Genomic DNA, 19,456 nt, shown 5'->3' with positions numbered 1-19,456 from the left:
GCCCCCCCCTGTGAGCCTGGTTCATCTCTGCCTTTCTAGGGAGTTTCTCCTAGCCAACGTGCTTCTCCATCTGCATTGCTACTCTTTGGGGTTTTAGGCTGAGTTTCTTTATAAACACTTTGTGACATCTGCTGATGTAAAAAGAGCTCTATAAATACATTTGATTGATAGATAGAGGCTATATAATAGAGCACAGACAGGCTGGTTGGATAAAGTCTGAGTAAGAACATCCAGTCTTCCATATTGTCAGCTGCTGTGTTTTTGGCTGAATCGCCATCTACTTCCCTGTTTTAATCAGAACACCTGAGAACCACCATCTTGGAACATAACGAACAGCTGTGGCCAGTCTCATACTGAATCTGCTTTGAGAGCAGTGTCCTACCTAGACCCAGACACTTCTGCTATTCTTATACACTGTAATAATAACAACACATAACAGTAGGGCTACTGTACTGCAGAAGCATAATAGGCGTAGTCTAAATGAATGCTGACACAGTAATTATACAGTAGCCTGTTTTACCATGTTTCAGCGCTGAATTAAAGCCAAATAAAGCATAATGTGCTTCCTAGGGAAATTAATTGGGAGAGAAAAAAAAAAGACTCCTCCCGACCAAAACAAGTCGAACTATCTGAGAGCCTTTCTTAACTTCTGCATAACACACATCTCTATGATATCATCTGATTTACATAACTAATCACAGCTAACACTTGGCCTTAGACAAAGTGTGTGTGTGTGTGTGTGGTGTGTGGTGTGTGTGTGGGTGTGTGTGTTTGCGTGTGTTGTGTCGGTGTGGTGTGTGGTGTGGTGTGGGATGTGTGTGGTGGTGTGTTTTGAGTGTGCTGTGTGTGTGTGTGTGTTGTGAACGTGAGAGCAGAATAAAGTGTATACAGGGACGTGCCTGTGACAGCCGGTCCAGCCGGTGAAATGACCTATCTGCAGAACAAGTGCTTGGGAATAGTCTGGAGGCTGAGAGCGTCTGAAGCACTCGGCAGGAAGAGAGAGAGAGAGAAGAGAGAGATGAGGAGGAGCGAGAGGAAGAGAGAGAGAGAAGAGAGGGAGAAGAGAAGAGAGAGAGAGAGAGGAGAGAGAGAGATGTAGAGAGAGAGAGAGAGTAGAAGAAGAGAGGAGAGAGAGGAGAGATAGAGAGGGTAAAAAAGAGAGAAGGGAGAGGCGATATTGACAGAGTGGGAGAAAAACAAATACAAGAACGATTGATAGGGAGGAAGAGGGAAAATAGAAGCGGAGAAAGAGGTAGAGGTGGAAAAAGAGAGCGAGAGGGGTGGGGAGATCGAGAAAGAGGTAGAGAGAGATCCAGGTGTGTGAGCGAGCCGGTGTGTGAGACTGTCAGAGTGGGAGCAGCTCAGGCTGAATTCCACAAGTGCAAGATGATGCTTGTCTGCTCGAATTGTATAGAGACAAAAACATGACAGGAGCAGTACTGACGGACAGGGAGAGAGGCTTAGCCCATGTTTGTTTTAAAACAGTGTGTGCTGGAGAGGCTAATGAGGACAGATACTTTCTAACAGCCTGGGATACATAGTACCCCTCTGTCAATGGGTGTTGAAGCTGCTGGACTTGTGTGTAGAACAGCCCCTTAACCAGGCAGTAGTGATACAGTAGTATTGACTCTGGACTAGACTTTAGTTCTCTGTATTCTTTGTGGGTATTGAGTCTGTTCTGGGCCATACAGTAGCTCTCTGTCAGTGTGCGCTGAAGCTACACTACCGTTCAAAAGTTTGGGGTCACTTAGAAATGTCCTTGTTTTTGAAAGAAAAGMCATTTTTTTGTCCATTAAAATAACATCAAATTGATCAGAAATACAGTGTAGACTCCTCCCTATGTTTTAGATGTGGCTCAGATGAAGGAACATTCCGCCATTCCACTTGGCAGTGTTCAAAACTACACGGTTTCTGGCAGGGGGTATGCGATACCATATCCTCCATTCACGGGGTTGCATTCCCTTTAGACCAGGAGGTCTGTCTACTGGCTAACTTTACGAACTCCAATCTTAGGCAAAGCCATACTATCAAGCTAACAGAAATATTGCTAGCGATTGCCAAGAAATGTATTGCCTTGAAATGGAAATCGGATTCCCCCTGCAAGTTGCAATGTGGCTATCGGAAGKTAATAGTTGTATCCCACTGGAGAAAATCACTTACTGCTTCAGGAATAAGTTAGAGACACTTTACAGAATTTGGCAACCTTTTATTGACTATATGGAGAATCTTCCCCCACATCACATTGATTGAATCTCTATATAAACCTTATATAATGTTTCACACGTAAAATTATAAACTTGGATTAGCTAACACAACGTGCCATTGGAACACAGGAGTGATGATTGCAGATAATGGGCATCCGTACACCTATGTAGATATTCCATTAATAATCAGCCGTTTCCAGCTACAAAAGTAATTTACAACATTAACAATGTCTACACTGTATTTCTGATCAATTTGATGTTATTTTAATGGAAAATAAAAATGTATTTAAAAAACAATTGACCCGTAGCGCTCAGTTTATGAGTGTAGAGTCTTGAGCAAGCCATAGATATACTGTTGAGTCTGTCTACTAAGTCTTGACTGTTTGAATGTTGAGTGTAGGCCGTACCTGGTTGAGTGCTGGCACAGACTTGGTCCCGATGCAGGTTGCCAGTGTGAGAGAGGGGAGTTCCTGTCCCTCCAGCTTCCGCGACTCTAGACAATTCTGTCTTTGACGAATCACCCCYGACTTAGAGTCCGAATCATCCGGCACTCTGAAAATACACAACACACATTTTCTAAATGTATTTTCTTGATTTAGAGTATATTCCCCAATTCAGAATACAAGGCAGATGCATAATCTCTGAATGTAATATGTTGATACTCACGCCTGGGATAGATTCATGGTGGCATTTTTAAATGCACATAAATAACTATTTAGTATAGATATTAACATTGAGGCTAGCGTGTCATGTTCCATGGCCTGGCATTATTGCTTCCTCAGACAATGTCTGAACTGAATTACAATCAATATTTAAATGTACAGAAAGAAATAGCTGTTCACATAGAGAGCACTTTTGGTCAGAGGTAGGCAGACCTAATGGCTTGGGGGGGGCGGGGGGGGTTGTTGTGTATGTGCGTGTAAGTTAATGTTGTCTGCCTGCAGTGTGGTCTCTGTGGGGGCTTTACAGCCAGCTCAATCACTTAGTCACGCAAATACGGAACACAGACACGACGCACACACACACACACACACACACACAACACACACACACACACACACACACACACACACACACACACACACACACACACACACACAACACCACACACACACACACACACACACACACACACACACACACACACACACACACACAGCCCCCCCATAGGTAACGGTGCTCATATCCCTTATATCCTTTGTGTGCTCTGCAAGCGTTTTGTAATAGCCTATGACTGTACTTCTCTCTGTATATCACTCTCTCTCTAGCTCTTGTATGTCTTTAACATTCTCTGTGTATACTCCTCTTCACTACTGTCCTTTCACTGGGACTTGTCCTCCCTATTTCAACTTTCTCTCAATTCACCTGTCTCTTCAACTAACTTTTTATAGTCTTTTTTCTTACTACGCAATTAACGGTGGTTCCAAGTCATCTAAAAGGTCAGACCTCTCTCCCCTGAGTCCACATTGTTCATTTCGGTCCATGGGATTAACCTAAACTCCATCACGCCTGGCTGTTGTTGTATCAGTCAGATTGAGCTGCAAGGCTGGCTTTTGAAGCCAATGCCAGGCGGACACAGAGCAATCAGGGGACAAAAATAGAGAGGCCTGAATATGAAAAATAATCATTCATCTATTCTGAATGAATCATAATGGGATGTGTGTGAGTGGCCAGCTGCACACACTCACTTGAGCTCTGGGTAGACGTTGTCCAGATACCACTTGAAGGATTTGCACTTGAGAATCTTGCGGAGCTCTTCCCTGCCATGAATGCTGATAATAGAGAGAGAGAGAGGGAAATTAATGAAGTGTATGTTAGAGAGAGGAACCTTTTTTATAATGCTGTCCTGCTCTTATCAGAGTGCTACACGCTTACACAGAGGCAGGCCCATTGCTCCAATATGTAATGCAGGGAGACCAAAATTGCTCTCTTTAAATAACCTGAATGATATGGTTTGAACTGAACCGTCTACCCGGTTAATCGTGCTAAACCAGATGCAATGTATGTGTTCTATAATATGTCTCTTTATCAGCCCTCTGTAGAATATAAAATATAGCAGTAGAAGTGTATGGTGTGTAGAAGTGTATGGTGTGTAGAAGTGTATGGTGTGTAGAAGTGTATGGTGTGTAGAAGTGTATGGTGTGTAGAAGTGTATGCTGTGTAGAAGTGTATGCTGTGTAGAACGTGTATGCTGGTAGAAAAGGTAATGCTGTGTAAAAGTGGTTGCTGGTATAGAAGTGTATGGTGTATAAAGTTGTATGGTGTGTAGAGTATTAGAATGTATGGTTGTGTAGAAGTGTAGTGGTGTGGTAGAAAGGTGATGGTGTGTAGAAGTGTATGGTGTGTCAGAAGTGGTATGGTCGTTAGAGAAGTGTATGGTGTAGAGTGAGGTTGTAGAAGTGTATGGTGTGTAGAAGGATGTTGTATAGAGTATGCTGTGAAAGTGTATTTGCTGTGTAGAAAGTGTATGCTGTAGGTTATCTGAGAAGTGTAGCTGTGTCAGAAGTGTATGCTGTGTAGAAGTGTATGCTGTATAGAAGTGTATGCTGTGTAGAAGTGTATGGTGATGTGTCACTCACTCTCCGTAGGACTTTCCCCGTGCTGCAGGGCGAGCCGAGTAGTAGAAGAGCCTGAACTCGTCCATCCACACCTCCGCCGTGCGCCTGGTGTTCCTGCAACACAGCCAGTAGAGTAGGATTCAGCAGGCGTTTTACATTAAACCACTTCACTCCAGGGTGGGCCAGCCCAGACCGTCAGTGTGAAAAGGCCTAGCGCGTATGTGACCAAAATAACCAGAAGCCAAGCCAGCCCTCGCACATTGGTCTCAAACACATTCCAAGAAAATTCACCATCTTGCTTGCTAAAGATTAGCAGCAAAATAATAATGTTCTCCTGAGAGTTAAGTATACTGTATCATATTCCGTATATGTCGCGCCCACCCTTTTCACTGAATGTTGTGGGCCTTATGCTCATCCTAGTTCCATTTCATTACAGTTTGCATATTAAATGGGGAAAATACGTAATTGAGAATTCCCTAATCCTCAGACCCAAACGCACCATCCTGGTTCCTCTAGTGAACCTGCTACACCCACCCAGCCTTTAAAGTCTGAGCGCCCTGGCCTGAACACAAATGCATAGGTGAAGCGTTTCATGTAATGATGGGATTGGTCAATGGAACAGTGACTGAAGTGGATAAATACTTCTAGTCATGTGATTCCTCTGTTGCATACTGTGGACCTTCTCCCAATATATATGTGTGTTGTTATAGACGTTAAAGGGATAGTTTACTCCAAAATCAAATTCTATCATGTTGTCATACATCCTGAACTCAACTTTAGTCCTCTTGTGACATTTGAAAGCATCTGGCAAACTTAGAATTTTGGGTGAAGACACCTTTAAAGCTAGATGCCTCCCCACCTCTGTTCTAGTAAAACGATGAGGGACGGGCTTGGAGAAATGGAACCACTCTCAAATTCCTACGCCGAGCTGTGGATGCAGGGACTGATCATCCATTATAACACAATTATGGTTTTAACCATGTTTTTAGGCTAAACAGTGTTTGTTACATTTACGTTGTTTACAAACATTGGAGCAAAACAAGCTTATATTTTGGGTTCTGATGGGGTACGACAGTTGAACTAAGCTCATGAGGCATTTATAAGTTAAATTCTTCAAGAATCAATGGGTATATATAATTAATTTACAAGTCCAAAAATGGATGTAGCAACCGCAGATTCTAGCTTTAGCATTCCAGTGCATCTCTAGCAGAACTCACTGTCCTGTACAGCAAATTAAACTAGTCTACAGCCTTATCCTATCCCCTTGGTCCTCACAGGCAGCAATACAACGTTTTGGCCTACCGTACCCCCTGCTGTTTTATATTCCTTTGAAGTTCACACATCACATCTCTCCTTTCCACCTTACACTCAACCCTACTGTTGCACAGCCTGGCTTCTGAGAAGAAGACTTTGGGACAGAGAAGGACATAACTGCTTGTAACACAAATGACAGTGATATTGTGCTAAGAGCGGCGCACACGGAGAAAGCAGGTGAATAAATTAAATATAATTATCAATGGGCATGCTGAGCCACCAGCTGCCATTAGAAGCTTTTTTCCCAGGACATGAAATCAAACATCATTCTTGGAGCAATTATTCATTAACTCGACTGAACTATGCTAGACATACACATTCTGTTGACAGGATGAAGTAATTATTCATTGAAGCCTAATGTGTTTTATGTTGTAAGTAAAAAGAGATAGCTAATCAGTGAACGAACAGTGAGCGCACACTGTCAGTCAAAGAAGATGCAGCCAAGTCAAGGGGTGACTTGAACACAACAACACATTTTCTGAAACTGCTCTGCAATCAAATCAAATAGTGTGCTGTTCACTTTACATATTCAGACCATGCCGTGACCTTCCCGAAGGCTAATTGCAAATGAGAAATCCAAATAAAGAAAACTGATTCTGTCAATAACGGCATTGTTAACCAAGGCGGCATTTCGGCTTCATGTCAAAGTTAAACATTTGATAAAAGACGATACGCTTTCACAAAGTTTTCAGATTAAATAATAGAATTTGTGCACACACACAATTAGCTGACTAAATCCCTGTCAAACACAGTGGGAACATGAGCCTAATCCCTAATATGGAGAGAGAGGGACAAACCACTCTGATGTGCTGGAGACAATAGAGCTTAGCATAATTCATTCAAAAGACAATGTTTGGCAAAGCTTTAGAGCAAACTACAGCAATTTCTTTCATTTATATTTGCCACGTTCGCTGCAAATCTGTTCCCAGTATTGGGTTGCATTGCACGAATATTGGCCTATCAATCACACGAACAATGTAAAAACAGCATCATATTTTTTTTTAAGTAGTACATATGAAGTGTTACACTTATTTTGGCTGCCGTGGGTTGGAGTCCAGCTGTAACACATGAACAAAGTGACTACAGCTCAATAACGCATACAGTATCACATACAGCGGTACAGTCACAGCGCAGTACTTTGGTTGTTGTGGGTTGCCTTGCTATTTTGGAGAAGGCAGTCCGATAGAGACATTAAGATGTGGGTCTGGATGTAGTTGTTAGTTGTTTTTCTATTTTGTAGCAGGCGGATACAGTACAGATGGAGTCAGGTCTTACTTGATGTATGTGTTGGCGTTGCCCTCAGGGAAGATGTAGGGGTGTTTCTTGCGAAAGACGTGGCCGACCCTGCTGCAGGGGATAATCTCTAGGCTCCCTCCACACATCCACACCCGGAACGAGATCTCTACACACACACAACACACAGCTACCATTAGTTATCATTGTCACATGGAATAGCTCAGGGACAGCCATGAACCACGAAGAGTAGCAATGTATTGTATGCTCAGTGCTTTTAGACGGTATGAGTCCTAAGGCAGGGACAGGCAGGGACAGGAGAACTGAAATTCAAACACACACAGTATTACAAAGTGTTATTGGAAATCTACAAGTGAAACCAGGTAAGAAGTTATTTTGTTTCTCGTTCCATTACAATCCATACCCATCATCGTCATCTGTATATGGGGCAACTCTGATGCTTTGAATATTTGATAACATGCTTGTTGCCTCATATCTCAGGTTTAAACTCATGTTTAAACTGCCATGTCCTCTGCTCATTTAGAAGTGCACCACCAGCCACATGAATGTAAATGAACAAGTCCCTCCATGGCCTGGTCTAATTTAGCCCAGGCTAATACAGTATAAACATCGGGGCTGATGCTACACACTTGTCTTTTAAACCCAACAGAGTTGAAGTTTTGTAGCCTCAAACACAGCATATAAAATGATGCTTCCTTTTTCGGAGTAACATGCTCAAAACTTTTCCTGTAATGAGTATGATGGGAGACAGACAGCTGGTTTCAAGCGCAGGGCACAACAGGTGTTTATTGTAAAGGACCACAGGAGGAGGCAGGTAGCTGGGTCCAGGGACAGGCAGAAGGTCATACACAGGGGGTCCAAAAAGGAAACAGTACAGGCAGGGAAAAGGCTAGTAACGTCATCCAGGAGATCAGGCAATAGGTTAATAACAGGAAATCTGATAGGCCAAAGTACAGGCAAGGAATAGGCAAAAGGAGTCATTAGTGAGGCAGGAAAAAACTATCGTACGCAGGAGGATTAAGGTACAGGAAACCCAGCACTCCAAATAGAAGTGTGTCACAAAACATGGGGTGCAAAGAACTGAACTAAATAGTGTGTGATAATGACATACAGGTGTGTGAACAGGTGATCAGAATTCAGGTGATTGGTATCTGGAGAGTGACCTGTGTTCAGGGGATCTATGTGTTTGAGAGTGTGAGCTGGAAGCAGACATTACATTCCCAACAAGCATCTGAGCTTTTTCGACTTTTCAAAGTGTCAAAGCGAGCAGCGCAGAGAAGTAGCACGAGATATAGAGAGAGAAATAAAAGAGAGTGAGAGAGGAGATGAGAGGAGAGAGAGAGAGAGAGAGAGAGAGAGAGAGAGAGAGAGAGAGAGAGGAATAAATCAAGAGACTGGGGAGAGAGTTGTTGAGAAAGTGAGAGAAAGAGGAAGAGGAAGAGCATTCTTTTCCCGTCTCTACTCCTTTCTTTATTGATCTAAACAGCAGCAGTACAGTCAGGAGAAACTGTCTGTCTATTATGTGAACCCCAGCATCCTTCTGCCAGAGATACATGGGAGAGTGCTAGTCAGCCTCCTGGCCTTTTAGAAACTGTAATAAACTATGAATCATCCCCACCACTACCTCGGTTAGCCCTGGCTGTGGTGCACAACTTGCCTGCAGATGTACCTGACAGAAGCAAGCATGAAGCAGGGAAGAGAAGTGCTCACGCTGCCTATTGCTCCAGGGGTCTGGCTAGGACTGGAATAACTGCAATGTTACACTCTCTCTAGCTTGTTTCACAGTGGTGTGGTATTATGCAGGTCAATGATTGGTCATATAAAATTCTGTTTAATATTTGTGTCTTCTTGACCCTTGGTGTTTTAACTACACAATAAATGTTTGAAGCCCATCATATGGAGAGGGTTTGATTGATTTGAAAAAGTATGACTTGACACTTTTTGGGGGTTTGGGACTGTGGTAATGACCATTACAAACACAATAAATCAACTGTCCCGCTTTAGTAAGAAAAGGTGTCAAGGCGAAGGCATCCTTGAGCAGACTGAAATAATTGTGTCAGCTATAGAGGCAGGCTACTAGTGCTGACAGGCTGACACGCTGCTCCAACTCAGGTGCTCTCAGGCACACACAACAGCATAATCCCCTCAACCCAGCTCCTGCCCAGTCAGCTGACTCACCAAAGTTCTCCCCGCCCCAGATGTCCATGGCTGTGTCATACTTCCCCAGGTGGTTGAACCACGACTTGTCAATCACAAACAGCCCTCCGGCGATGATAGGCGTCCTGCAGGAGAGAGAGAATTCCAGGAGTATTATATCATGGAACGTTGACTGGATGGGTAGACTTGAGGTAGTTTGTTGTATGTTTTTGTAGACACTAAGAACACATTATGATAGATCCATGTGATGGTAGAAGAGTCCAAACTTCTATCTAAACCCTCCCCGTCTCCAACCGGCTGAGTGTTGCTGATGTGAATAATGATGCTGTCCCGGCCAGGCCCAGTGAGTGCGTGTGAGCCGCTGAGTAAAATGTCAATTGATTGAGTGATACAGGAGCCAGCCGTGGCAGACGGGCGGGGCGGGCAGGGCGGGGCCGGCTGACAAGCAGAGGCCAGTGAGACGTGTAAGAGGATACCTTCTCATTATCAGGCAGAAGCTGAAGCTGCACCCAGGCCCTCCATGGAGTGCCAACCGGGACCTATCTAACACAATTCACTCAGCACAGGATCGAACAAAGGCAGAAAGAAATAGAGGGGAGAGAGAAAAAAAGATAGAAAACAGTTCTGTCCCCATAGGATAAGGGTTCCAGGTAGAACCCTTTTGGGTTCCATGTACAGTGCCTTCGGAAAGTATTCAGACCCCTTGACTTTTTCCACATTTTGTTAGGTTACAGCCTTATTCAAAAATCGATTCCATTTTTTTGGTCCATCATCGATCTACAAACAATAGCTCATAGTGACAAAGCATAATTTATTACAAATAAAAAATGGAAATGTCACATTTACATAAGTATTCAGACCCTTTACTCAGTACTTTGATGAAGCCCCTTTGGCAGCGAATACAGCCTCAAGTCTTCTTGGGTATGACGCTACAAGCTCGGCACACCTGTATTTGGGGAGTTCTCCCATTCTTCTCTGCAGATCCTCTCAAGCTCTGTCAGGTTGGATGGGGAGCGTCGCTGCACAGCTATTTTCAGGTCTCTCCAGAGATGTTTGATCTGGTTCAAATTCGCCGGGCCACTCAAGGACATTCAGAGACTTGTCCCGAAGCCACTCCTGCGCTGTCTTGGCTGTGTGCTTAGGGTCATTGTCCTGTTGGTGGTGAAACTTCACCCCGGTCCGAGATCCTGCTCTGGAGCAGGTTTTCATTAAGGATCTCTCTATACTTTGAACCATTCTTTTTTCGTCTCATAGCAAAGGGTTTGAATACTTATGTAAATAAGGTACTTCTGTTTTTGTTTTTTTATAAAAGTGCAAAAATGGCTAAAAACCTGTTTTCGCTTTGTCATTATGGGGTACTGTGTGTAGATTGAGGAGGATAATTATTATTATTTTTTCAACCATTTTAGAATCAGGCTGTAACGTAACAAAATTTGGAACAAGTCAAGGGGTCTGAATACTTTCCGAAGGCACTGTAAATCCCTTTCCACAGAAGGTTCTACATGGAACCCAAAAGAGTTCTACCTGGAACCAAAAAGGAAAAAGGGTTGTCCTATGGTGACAGCCAAAGAACCCTTTTGGAACCCTTTTTTCTAAGTGTAGCTAGAGAGAGAGGCCTCCTCATGTTGCTGACTTTAAGGCAAGCCATTTTCAATTCACCTGCTTTGCTTTTTGAAAGATGAGGAGCATTGTCTCCTGTCTAGAATAGACATACCATGATGCTCTCTGGGGCAATATTCTCCACATTCATTTTCAGCTGTTTCTCATTTCCTGTCTCTGTCTGCAGAACTTGAGTCATTTGGTTGCACCAATGATGACAGGGGAGGGGAATTGATTCTGGAGGCAATACTACTTTCTCTGGTCATCTGTAACGTCTCCGGAGTGCACTTGAGCCTACGACTTAAAAAAGGTAGCAACTAAAAGAAACACTATACATAGAAAAGTACATGGACACCCCTTGAAATGTTTGTCAAATGTCTGCCCTGCAAGAGCTGCCCCGGTCAACTGTAAGTGCTGTTATTGTGACAAGGAAACGTCTAGGAGCAACGGCTCCGACGCGAAGTGGCAGGCCACACAAGCTCGCAGGAAAGGACCGCCGAGTGCCGAAACGCTTAGCTACCAAGTTCCAAACTGCCTCTGGAAGCAACGTCAGCACAAGAACTGTTCATCGGGAGCTTCATGAAATGGGTTTCCATGGCCAAGCAGCCACACACAAGTCTAAGATCACCATGCGAAATGCCAAGCGTCGGCTGGAGTGGTGTAAAGCTCGCCCTAATTGGACTCTGGAGCAGTAGAATCGTGTTCTCTGGAGTGATGAATCACGCTTCACCATCTGGCAGTCCAATGGACGAATCTGGGTTTGGCGGATGCCAGGAGAACGCTACCTGCCCGAATGCATAGTGCCAACTGTAAAGTGTGGTGGAGGAGGAATAATGGTCTGGGGCTGTTTTTATGGTTCGGGCTAGGCACCATAGTTCCAGTGAAGAGAAATCTTAACACTATAGCATACAATGACATTCTAGACGATTCTGTGTTTTCAACTTTGTGGCAACAGTTTAGGGAAGGCCCTTTCCTGTTTCAGCATTACAATTCCTCTGTGCACAAAGCAAGGTCCATTCAGAAATGGCTTGTCGAGATCGGTCTGGAAGAACTTGACTGGCCTGCACAGAGCCCTGACCTCAACCCTATCGAACACCTTTGGGATGAATTGGAATGCCGACTGCGAGCCAGGCCTAATCGCCCAACATCAGTGCGTGACCTCACTAATGCTCTTGTGGCTGAATGGAAGCAAGGCCCCACTGACATAGCAGCAAAGGGGGGACCAACCATAGTAATGCACATGATTTTGGAATGAGATGTTCGACGAGCAGGTGTCCACATACTTTTGGTGGACAAAATACAACCCTCGCCGACGATGACCTTGGCTGCATCCTGAACAGCTTTAGGCTGCATGTTTTCCTCCTGCATTTCAAGCCTTGCATCAGGACATACTATTTCTGATAGTAAACATAATGATTAAAGATTTACTGATTCAGTCTACTAAACATGTATATCAGCATAAAGTCAGAAACAGCTTTATGAGAAAGCCAAATGAGAAAGCTCACACAATAAAACAGACAACGTGATGCTTCTTTATTTTGCAGCGAGAGACATCCTTTGTTGCATATTTCGCCTGCTGCAACATAAATATCTGCCAGACTGAATGAGTGTTGTCGTAACAACCGAACAGAGCATTACAGGAGGAAATCATCATCGTTGGACAATGCTGTAAAACCCTGAGGCACATCACCAAATCCTCCTTAGTTATTGCTGTCTGCCATTAACTACTGTTGCTGCCTCCATTTTCAGATCCCACTTTGTTCAGACTGTCCATAAATAGACTCCCCCCACCATGACAAAACAGATGATGATGGGACTGAATGACTGACTGAATGACTGGATGATGATGTGTAGGCAGCTATAGGACAAGCGGCAGGTTAGTAAGAGCTGGAAGATGGTGGATAATGACACATTTGTGACTCAAAATGCTCTATGAAGTGTAGTTTGCAGTGTTTTTTGAGTGAAGTGTATTATTGAGTGGATACAATGAAGAGTGAATGGCAATGCATCGTAGTGAATCTGTTTCCTCTGCCCTTAACTCGCGAACACTGCACACACACACACACACCACACACATGCATGCACGCAAATGCACCAGTGGAAGCTGCTGAGGGGAGAACGGCTCATAATAATGGCTGGAACGGCGCAAATGGATAGGCATCAAGCACCTGGAAACCATGCGTTTGATACCATTCCACCGATTCCGCTCCAGTCAATATAAAAGCCCGTTTTCCTGTGAAATGCACACACACACCACACACACACCACACACACACACACACACACACACACAACACACACACACACACACACACACACACACACACCACACACACACACACACACACACACACACACACACACACACACACACACACACACACACAGGCACCCCATGCTCCCACCATCTGTACCTCTTTAGCCTCTTTCAACACCAGCTCTGATGCCGTCTCAGTTTCAGTCCCACCACTCCATGGTAAGTAGGCTGCTACAGTGTCTGTGTGTGTGTTTGTGTGTGCACGTGTGCACGTGTGTGCGCGCGTCCTTAACCACGTCTCTATCTGGTTGTCTATCTGTGCCAGAGTGAGGAGCAGACTCCATGTGACGCTGCACCAGTCTGTGGCACATAGGCCACACTGCGAGCCTGATGTGTGATCAGTTCCTACCAGGCCTGGGTCTGTGCCTGAGCTATTAGGGGGTCTCATTACTCTAACTACTCTAACTGGCAGCTCAGGGGTTTGGGGTCGGCGCGGAGGGATGTAGGGTAGTGGACCATAGACACTCATCAGGAGAAGAGGGGAGAGGAGAAGAACAGAAGATGATAAGAGAGGAAGGGATGAAGGATGGAAGTACACACAGAGAGATGAGTAAAGAAGTATGAATAGGAAACTAGACGAGGGGGGGAGAAAGAATAGAAGACAGAACGGGAGAAAGGAGAAGAAGAGAGGTGTGAAAGGAAGAAAGGAGGAAGAGACGGAGAGATCAGGAAGGAAGTGTGAAGAGGAAACGATGGGAGGGGAGGAAAAGGAACAAAACAGAAAGAAGCGAGGAGGAGATGAGAGAGGCCCTCCGGATTGCCCTGAGCAGGGCTGAGGGAGCCAAGTGGAGAGGCTCACTGTCTACCTCATTTCTCAAGTGGAGGGAAGATGTTAGCCCACAGCCCAGCATCTGTTGTCTGTTCACACTGCTATGCTTTATCTTGGCCAGGTCGCAGTTGCAAATGAGAACTTGTTCTCAACTAGCCTACCTGGTTAAATAAAGGTGAAATAAAATAAAATAAAATCTCTGTGACACTGTCCCCAGCCCTGACGTACTGCATGGTGTGTCAGACTGGCAGGAGCCAAGGCTCTCAAGCCCCGCACAGCATGGTGAATATTCATCATGGAAACACACATTAGCATTTATGCAGAGTGACAACAGTATCAAGTCTTTCCTTAGAAAAGATGCTCCTTCCTGTACCTGGGTTATAATTATGACGGGAAATGAACAGAGATAGAGACAGAGAGTGAAAGAAAGAGAGATGTGTGAGAGAGATCAATCAATCATTCTAGCCAAGCATTAAAATAATCTGCCTCAGATTCAGAGCCATCTGGGGCCAGGAGAACTAAAGAGGATCACATCTCTTTGGAAGAAATAATGCAAAGGTGCTTTAGTCGGCTGTGGTCTGGTCTCCTCTGAACTCCTTTGGGCTGCTTTCTCATTAATCGTGCTGCTGCTATCTCTGCAGCGATCAATGGTTTAACTGCCTCTTTCAGGTGCTGCTTTCTAGTCCGCCTCTCCCTCTCTCTCCCCTGATGGACTGTTTAGATCACAGTGCAGTGAAAGACCTCAGGGAGAGAATTCATTCCCCTGCTGCTCCATCAGATGAAAAAGAAAAAGCATGGCTGCATGCTGCCGGTCACTGGACTTGAGGACGGAGAGATGGATGGCCAGGCAGGCAAGCAGGGCACCCCCTCGTCTCCTACTTCCCTGCTCCATCGCTCCATCCCTCTCCTCTCATCTGCAGCCAGACCATCCCCTAATATCCGTCTTTATGCCTCCTTTCACTTACTTAATGGGTTCGGTGGGGTCAGCTCTCCTGGCTTTCTGTTCAGCAGACAACTGCTCCCACTTGAAATGTAGACTCCAGTCGAAGCCTGCGGCAGAGAGCGAGAGAGAGATAATCACAACACGAACTGGGAATGAGGGAGGGTGAAGGAGAGAGGGAGGGAGAGAGAGAGAGGGTAAGTCAGGGGAGGGTCAGGAGGAGAGCATTGCAGGTCAGAATGAAGATGTAGAAGAAGGAGAGATATGGAAAGAGAGTGAGGAAGAACAATAGTTGAGAAAAGAAAGGGAAATGGGTCAGGAGAAATCAGTGCAGGTCAGAGAGAATGGGACCAAACGATTAATAACAAAAGGATAATGGGAAGAGAGGGGTGAGGAGGAGGGTGGACTGTTAAGGTGGGGTCGATTATAAACGCTGCAGCAGCCTCACATCCACAGAAGCCCCACATCCACAGAAGCCCCACATCCACAGAAGCCCCACATCCACAGAAGCCTCACATCYACAGAAGCCCCATTCCACATGCTTTATTCATCTCTGACAGAACACTGTCAATAATTACAGCCACCATTCTTGCTAACGTCTCCTATTTAATTACTCAAATGATTAATTATGGCTGATTATGGATCATTGGCTAATGGCTGATCTGGCCTGACCCTTTGGAATGACCTTTACACAAGAGCTTTTTAATAGCCCAGCCCATCCCGTCTTGTCCTGAGACAGATGCAGTGCCCTTGATGTCTCCAAATATATGCATGAGAAGACCAATGCATATTTGCTCAATTGATAAAGTACATACCTACTGTATGTGTAGATGTGTCTGCATGTGTGTGTGAGTATAGACGTGTGTATGTGTGTGCGTCTGCGAATGCATGCGTGCCCATGTGTGTTTCTGTGCGCGTGTCAGTATGTGTGTGTGTGTGTGTGCAGGGGAGAGAGAGAGGGTCTGATTTGGCAGGCAGACCCAGGAGTGTTAGCGCAGCAGTCTGCAGGCAGGCAGGGCCGGGTTTCAGTGGATCGATGTGGCTCTATTGACACCACAACTTTTTCATGTTATGACAGATGGCTCCTTCAATAATTTAAATATCCAATCTGAGGCCTAGGAGTATCAGCCCCATTAATTTGTCGTTATCCAGTTCTCTGGAACGGTGTGCGTGTGTGTTGTGTGGTGGTGTGTGTGTGTGTGTTGTGCTTGTGTTGTGTGTGTGGTGTGTGTGGTGGTGTTGCTGTGTGTGTTGTGTGGTGTGTGTGTGTGTGTGTGTGTTGGTGTTGTGGTGTGTGTGGTTGTGTGTGTGTGTTGTGTGTGTATAAGTACAGTATGTGCATAGCCTCAACTAGCCAGTTAATGGAGACTGGTAGCCTGGGGGAGGGGAAGTGAAAGGAGAGAGGGATGGGGTCAGGAGTGAGGGATGAACAGATGGATGAGTCATTGGAGAGAGGGAGGCACTAGACAGGGGTGGAAAGAGGGCTGGAGATGAAGAGATGAGAGAGGGAGGCACTAGACAGGGGTGGAAAGAGGGCTGGAGATGAAGAGATGAGAGAGGGAGGGACATAGATGTGGAGAGAGCGATGAAGACGGGGAGGTCAAGCCCTAATAGCTCTATACCTCCACGGAGGTCAGAGGAGGCTGCTACGTAGGCGAATGTATCCATGTTAATGATGTCGATCACTGGGCTCACCACACAGGTGGGGTCCTGGGGAGACAAGAGAGAGACTGGAGTCAGAGACCATGTTCAAAACATACAGTAACAATGGGACATACGGTAATAACGGGATGCGATTCAGTATTCAGTATTTACAGTTCAGCAGCTGAAGTTAATGAGGAAGGTGTGGGTGTAATGAGGGACATTGATGTGCTGCAGGGCACTGATTAAACATGCATTATGTTCATACAGTAGGTCACACAGAAGGTTGGATGATGTTTCAGTCAATGCTCTGGAGCTAATTTACAAGTCGCTTGAGGACAAGGAAATAACATGGTAGAATGCCTACCTTTAGGAAATGTGATGCATTGTGCTGTATTTCTTGATGAACTGCCCTTAGAATTACTTGAAAGATGTGACAGTGTCTCAGGCTCATTGTCTTTCACCCTTGGCTGCCCAGCTAATCTAAGGTACTGTACATCGATCAGTGTCTTTGATCAGGTCAGACAGAGTGAAGAGGAGGTTAACGGGCGGTGTGTGAAAGTCTCTCTCTCTCTCTCTCTCTCTCTCTCTCTCTCTCTCAGTGTGGTGTGTCGTGAATACTATACATCTGTCTTTGTGCCTGCATTTACACAAATCAATAAGTAATACATTTTGAAATAAATATGTATATATGAGGACAGTGATGGATGACTCCCTCAGAACAAAATCAATCCTGCTTCTTTTCATATTTTGATTGTTTGTAGACAAGAGCTTCTTGTATTAACACATACTGTATATTTTATAACTTCCTGGGATATGCCTCGCAGTGCCAAACCCAAAATAATGTTGGCAAGTTTTCGAGAACTTAAGGTCAGACATCGGCAACTGCACCAGGGCATTAAGATTCAGACAGCACTTTGAAGTCAGACATGCATTAAGGTTAGCATATAATTGAATATAACATGTAAGCCCCCCAGCATTAGTCATAGGCCTCTTTCAATGTTTAGAAAGCAGCATGTCCGTATAAGAGCTTTTAAAGCGAGAGAGAGTCAACCGTCAAACATCTGTCTTAGCCTGGGGGAGATGGGGAGATGGAGGCATGAGACAGAGACAGAGAGGGAAGAGTACTGTTGGTGTAAATGGAGGGAGTGCTGCACTTATTCCAGATTAGGGGCAATCAGCGGAACAGCAGAAGGTAAGCTGCCATTTTCACCCCAGTCACACCACTCTACCGTCAGCAGCACTAAGAGCTCTGGAGTGGCGTTGGTGCTGGTCACTGAGATTGACAGTTCACAACACACAATGCTCCACTTCAACACAAACTAGGAGGGAGTTTATCATTCATTTCTGGAGATATAGAAATATGCCAACAAGAGAAAGCATGTGTAGGAGAGTAGGGTGAGGGTTTTCTTCCTTCAGGTTAGTGTGTAGTGTATACTGTCAAAAAGGAGAAATACACATTGGAGTTCATTGGAGGGTGGCAGTTAGTGTCTCAAGATCCCAAGAAACTTTATTTTGTTCAGGGAGAATGATGTCAAAAGGGTAGAGGTGAATGGGGTGGATTATCTTTCTATTCTGGGTTATCCATCAGAAGGTGTAGAGTACGCCTAGGATGTGTCACTGCCTGTACTGTTACTGTAGATGTAGTGTCATTGCCTGTACTGTTACTGTAGATGTAGGATGTGTCACTGCCTGTACTGTTACTGTAGATGTAGTGTGTGTCATGCCTGTATGTTACTGTAAAAGCATGTAGGATTGTGTCACTGCCGTTACTGTTACTGTAGATATAGATGTGGGTCACTGCCTGTACTGTTACTGTAGATGTAGAGTGTGTCAGCCCTGTACTGTTACTGTAGATGTAGGATGGTGTCACTGCCTGTACTGTTACTGTAGAATGTGATGTGTCACTGCCTGTACTGTTACTGTAGATGTAGTGTGTGTACTGCTGTACTCGTTCTGGTGAGTGGATGTGTCACTGCTGTCTGTTTAACTGTAGATTGTAGGATGTGTCACTGCCTGTACTGTTACTTGTAGTATGGTTAGGATGTGTCACTGCCTGTACTGTTACTGTAGATGTAGGATGTGTCCAACTTTGCTGCATCACTCCGTGTACTGTACCTCTTTAATCCTCTGGGCAGCGGAGGCAGCCAGTCTTTGTTTGACCTCACAGTGACTGTCCAGGAAGTCAGGACCCCGGCCTTAGAGCGCGTCGCCCCACGAACCCTGGAGCGGACGATAGACCTGTCAAAGAGGGAAAAGAAAGGGAGATTCTCATCTCTAACCACTGCTGTGTGATGTGCACTGATACACGTGTGTCTACCTATGTGTCTGTCTGTGGTCTATAACTCGAACCACTTGCCCGGTGTCTACAACTCAATTTCGCACCTCTGATGGTGTTAAACCACAATTCCCCACTTTGTGCTGGTCTAAACTCGTCAGAACACCGTGCGTCCTAAAACCGCACCACCGTGTCTAAACCCAACGCACCGGTGTTAAACCCAACCACTGGTGGTAACTCAACAGCACACCGTGATGTAACCACCCCGCGTGCGTCTAATACATCAAAACTCCTTTCAGGGCCACACCACACGCGTCGTCTACGTTAAACTACCGCACTTACGTGTTAAACCTTGAGCAACGAGCGGTGTTGTAATAACTCACACCACGGCAGCTTCCTGGGAGGCGGGCGGCGCACAGCATTAC

At 45.1% G+C, this 19,456-nt stretch overlaps 1 protein-coding gene across 1 annotated transcript in view; it reads right to left on the bottom strand.

Annotated features, from left to right (window-relative positions):
• Positions 1 to 19,456, bottom strand: part of LOC112068142 (polypeptide N-acetylgalactosaminyltransferase 14) — a 125,403-nt gene that overhangs the window by 7,004 nt on the left and 98,943 nt on the right. Inside the window, 9 exon segments of the mRNA XM_070438048.1 lie at positions 2,612 to 2,756; positions 3,893 to 3,976; positions 4,784 to 4,876; positions 7,352 to 7,478; positions 9,509 to 9,612; positions 15,138 to 15,222; positions 16,735 to 16,822; positions 18,872 to 18,939; positions 18,942 to 18,991. Coding sequence (XP_070294149.1) covers positions 2,612 to 2,756; positions 3,893 to 3,976; positions 4,784 to 4,876; positions 7,352 to 7,478; positions 9,509 to 9,612; positions 15,138 to 15,222; positions 16,735 to 16,822; positions 18,872 to 18,939; positions 18,942 to 18,991 — 844 coding nt within the window.

Source organism: Salvelinus sp. IW2-2015, unplaced genomic scaffold, assembly GCF_002910315.2.
Source record: "Salvelinus sp. IW2-2015 unplaced genomic scaffold, ASM291031v2 Un_scaffold86, whole genome shotgun sequence".
Classification (NCBI taxonomy): domain Eukaryota; kingdom Metazoa; phylum Chordata; class Actinopteri; order Salmoniformes; family Salmonidae; genus Salvelinus; species Salvelinus sp. IW2-2015.
Note: the sequence above shows the minus strand (reverse complement) of the source record. Positions and strands in the feature narration are given on the sequence as shown.